Source organism: Lactuca serriola, chromosome 7 (genome assembly GCF_051521515.1).
Source record: "Lactuca serriola cultivar US96UC23 chromosome 7, Lser_US96UC23_V15, whole genome shotgun sequence".
NCBI classification, from domain to species: domain Eukaryota; kingdom Viridiplantae; phylum Streptophyta; class Magnoliopsida; order Asterales; family Asteraceae; genus Lactuca; species Lactuca serriola.
In genome coordinates this window covers 184,189,280-184,193,785 of record NC_136414.1, presented here as the reverse complement: position 1 = coordinate 184,193,785, position 4,506 = coordinate 184,189,280, and the positions used below count along the sequence as shown (strand labels likewise).

The following is a 4,506-nucleotide window of genomic DNA, read 5'->3' as shown; positions in this document are numbered from 1 at the left end:
CTCAGGGATGGTCCGCGTTAATTTTTAAAAATAGGGACTGAACGTGCTTTTTGGCATATGCACGAGGGACGATTGGAGTAATTTACCCTTAAATTTTTCTATAATAATAAAAATAATTGATTAAAATTTACATTATACATTATAAAATTAGACATCACGGACTGGTGTTTTTGTATTAAAATATGGAAAAACATTTTTAAAACCAAATCTAGGAAACAATGAAGGATTCAAAATGTTGCTGAAATATTAAAAAGTGCAACAATAATTGTCATCATACACACAGCAACACCAATACCAACACCACCACCGCCAATGATTTTGTTTTGAAGAAAATGATGATCAGGATGACGCCATCGTTGTTGCCATCTCGTGTGCTATCGGAATCTCCATAGCCTAATCCTTCACTCACTTCTGCCGACTTACTTGTGAGAAGCGAGACGCGTGTGAGACGATTCAGAAATGCTCCCGTTTGTTTGAGCTGCTTAGTTTCTCTGCATCAGTGCATCGTCAAGCCCTAGTTTCGTTTGAGACGGAAAATGCAGTCCACAGGTTTGATTATCTTCTGATTTATGTATTTCTCTGTTTTTTTCTAGCTGAATGTTACTGGAAATCTTCGAATTGAGGAATTTAGCGGTGGAATATTGTTTTTGTAGTTTAAGTATAATGTCTTCAAGTTCGATTGATGTTATTGTCTGCATAAGTTTGATAAGATTCCTTGATTCTTCTGTTGTTTATTTGCTTTGGATCGCCTTTTGAGGTGTTCAGAAGTGCAGCTCGGTGATTCTCCGCGGTTTTGTTGAGAGTTCTATAACTACTTCTTGTACATCTACCTTCGTTTAAATTAGACGCCTTGTGTTATTACAGATGGCGTGATGTTCATAGGTTGGTCTTAAAAAGCACAGATTGTCACATCCTGTTAAGATCTGTATTTTTGTTAAATTCGTGTTCTGAAGTTCATTAAATCAAGGAAGCAAAAGAGATCTTTCAAATGAAGGGGCACTGCATCAGGTCCTTGAAGATGTTGTTAAGCTGTAACATCGAGAGCTTACATGATGATTGTTTCGAGGGTTCAACGGATGAAAACTACATTTTTAGAGATGTGTTCTTTGGTCATGGAGATGGTAGAGGAACTAAAAGCTGTCTTGTAACTGGAGCAATCACTTTTGAAAATGACGAAAGGAGCCCTAAAAACATCTCATTTCGTTCAGACAGTGACAATTCAGTCATGACAAGTCAGCTGGATTCTATACAGTGTAGCACCTCTGAAGAGTTTGCTTCATTAACAAGAAATGGCCCTGATATTGAAGTTAAAAGAAGAAAAGTGTCATCTGAAGGACATTCTGTTACTAAACCTGTTAAACCTTCTAAGCCAAGATGGAAAGATTCTTCATTTATTGAACTTGATAAAGATGAACTACTATTTGTCACCCCTAAAGATTCCACCATGGATCCTAAACCTCTTTTGCGCTATTACACCTATTCCTTACTTAAATCAGCAGGTTGGTTAATTGGGAGGAGAAACAGAATCACACACTGTAAAGGGCGTGGAGAATACGTCTTCAAATCTCCAGAAGGAAGGCCAATTCGGGAATTTTACAGAGCTTGGAACATGTGTGGACACGAGTTAGTTCAAGATTCAAAATATGATTGTGTACGTGATGACATAAAGTGGACAAATTTCCCTCAATTTCAATCTGATCTTTCCAATGCATTGACCAAAGTCAAAGAGTTGATAAATTCAAAAACAGTGACTGATTTAGCTCATTGTTGGTACTTACTTGATCCCTTTGCAAAAATGGTGTTTATTGACAAGAGTTTGACTTGTCTAAAAGAAGGGAAAGAAGTCAAAGGAAAGAGAAGTTTGGTCAATGTTTCGTATTTGAAAAAACAGAAAGCAAAAATGAAGAAAAAAGGGAATTGTCATATAAAGGATGACGACCTTTTACTCTCGGCTATATTCAGTAATCGTTCCACTCCTACAAAAAAGAACTCCCGTGTTCCAAAAGTTGTGAGAAAGTACAATACTACCCTTGGTGTAAGAACAGTATTGTCTTGGTTGATAAATCTTGGAGTTATTCATATCAATGAAGTGATCCAGTACAGGAACCCACAGGATGATACAGTGATGAAGCATGGTTTAGTAACACAAAATGGTATTTTGTGTAGGTGCTGTAAAAAAGTATTTTGTGTTTCTGAATTCAAGAATCATGTTGGTTTTAGCATGGATAACAACACCACATGTTTGAATCTTTTTATGGAATCTGGAAAGTCTTTCACTTTATGCCAGCTGGAAGCTTGGTCAACCGAATACAAACTTAGGAAAAACGCCACACGGGATGTACAGGTGGCGGTTGACCAAAGTGATGATACTTGTGGACTTTGTGGTGATGGAGGCGAGTTGATATGTTGTGATAACTGCCCTTCAACTTTTCATCAAACATGCTTGTCTACACAGGTTGGTTAAGTTTCCTCCATTTATATTATTTTGAATCAAAACTACGTAGTTTTGATGATTGTGGTTTTCCAGGAGCTACCTGAAGGCAATTGGTATTGTTCAACTTGCTGTTGTTGGAGTTGTGGGAATGTAATCAATCATATTGAGTCTTCAGTCTTTAAAGCTCTGAAATGTTTGCAGTGTGAACGTAAATGTACAATTCTGCCCTTATCAACTAGATTACAAGCTTGTTTCTTATCAATGTCTTTAATCACATCATTGTTTATTGTCAACCAGATCATTGGGAATGCGTCCAAGGGAATGAAATCGAGGGAGATTTGGTGGGTCCCACCTGGTTCTGTGGAGAAACCTGTAAAATGGTAAATACACATTAATGAAGGATGGAATTGAATTTCCTCCTTTTAGCAACCAAACACACCATGGAATGGAATCTTGGATTCCAATTCCACCAGAATCCACAAACCAAAAATAAGAATTTAAAGAAATCTGATGGAATTGAATTTGATTCATTTGGCAACCAAACATGCAACGGAATGGAATCTCGAATTCTAATTCCATTGGAATCCACAACCCAAACATGCATTTAATCTTATTAATTTGATCTGTATATCTTCTACAGATACACTCAAGTCTTCATTCCCTGATTGGATGTCGGAATCCAATTTCCGATGGTTTCTCATGGACCCTTTTAAGGTGCATTCATGGCGACCAAAAGGTTCATTCCACTCCGACTTTTGTTGCTTTGAAAGCGGAATGCAATCTAAAACTAGCAGTTGCTCTTACAATCATGGAGGAATGCTTTCTTCCTATGGTGGACACAAGAACCGGAATCTACATGATTCCCCATGTATTATACAACTGGGGGTAACTTTATTAATCCATTTTCATCACTCTTTAAAAGATTTTGCTTTATAGAGTAAATTACATATTTGGTCCCCGAGTATAGATGATTTTTGCAATTTTCGTCCCAAAAAGTTATAAACCCTATTTTTTACCCCAGTTTGAAGCTTGTGAGTTCAAACATGAGACCACACCATTTTTGGCTTTTCTTAGTTATAAACCTTAACTAAAAAATAAGAGAAAATTACAAATTTGGTTCCCCTCGACTGTTATACTTTTTTTTTTTTTTGGTCCAAGGGCAAAATGGTCATTTAAAAAAAATTTAACACCTATATCGTTAACGTAGACGGCACAAGGACCAAAATCGTTAGGAAACTTCAAAAATAAGGACCAAATTGCAAGAGAAAACTTATCGGGACCAAAATTGCAAAAAGAGCTATACCCAGGGCCAAAAATGTAATCAACTCTAAATGGTGTAACAATTTTGCTAAACTATTGTTGTGTTTAACTTTTTGCAGATCGGAATTTGTTCGTCTCAACTATGAGGGATTTTATACAGTGGTCCTTGAGAAAGATGACGTTTTACTCTGTGTCGCATCCATAAGGTCCTTTTAAGTTTTAATACATCTTACAAATATTTTTCTTTATAAAAAACGTTACAAAAACCTGAAATAAGGTCCAAAATTGAAAAAACGAAAATTCAGGGACCAAAACTGTAATATGGTTATATTGTTTGTTTAGGATCCATGGGACAACGGTTGCAGAGCTGCCCCTGATTGCAACATGCAATAAATATAGGCGGCAAGGAATGTGCAGGCGCCTCATGAATGCTATTGAAGAGGTAACCAACTAACTGACTGACTAACAAACTAGGAAGAAAGTGAAATGACGAAAATGACCTTGATGATGTGTTTTTGTGTTTGTTGTCAGATGCTGAAGTGGTTTAAAGTTGAGAAGCTAGTGGTGTCTGCAATCCCTAGTTTAGTTGACACGTGGACAAAGGGATTTGGTTTTTTAGGTTTGGAAGGTGATGAGAAAAAAAGGCTGGAAAAAAGTAATCTCATGGTGTTCCCGGGAACTGTATGGCTGGAGAAGCCCATGTACCAGAAACCAGAAGGAATTAATTTCCATTAGAACATGATTTTTGGTGTTAATTAGAATGATTGAAAATTTTGTATGCTAAAATAGTATAATACAAATGGAACAGGAAA

The 4,506-nt window shown here is 36.7% G+C and overlaps 1 protein-coding gene across 2 annotated transcripts; it reads left to right on the top strand.

Moving 5' to 3' along the window:
- Positions 1–219: 219 nt before the first annotated feature.
- On the top strand, positions 220–4,506 carry LOC145061766 (increased DNA methylation 1-like). 2 transcript variants are annotated; one of them, XM_079009326.1, is made up of 8 exons: positions 220–549; positions 865–2,455; positions 2,528–2,648; positions 2,732–2,814; positions 3,075–3,319; positions 3,814–3,900; positions 4,037–4,136; positions 4,226–4,506. In XM_079009326.1, the coding sequence occupies exons 2-8, from the start codon at positions 989–991 to the stop codon at positions 4,427–4,429; spliced, it is 2,307 nt and encodes a 768-aa protein (XP_078865452.1). In that variant the 5' UTR covers positions 220–549; positions 865–988; the 3' UTR covers positions 4,430–4,506. The 2 variants fall into 2 exon arrangements, with proteins under 2 accessions (XP_078865452.1, XP_078865453.1); XM_079009327.1 differs by having other exon boundaries at positions 766–2,455.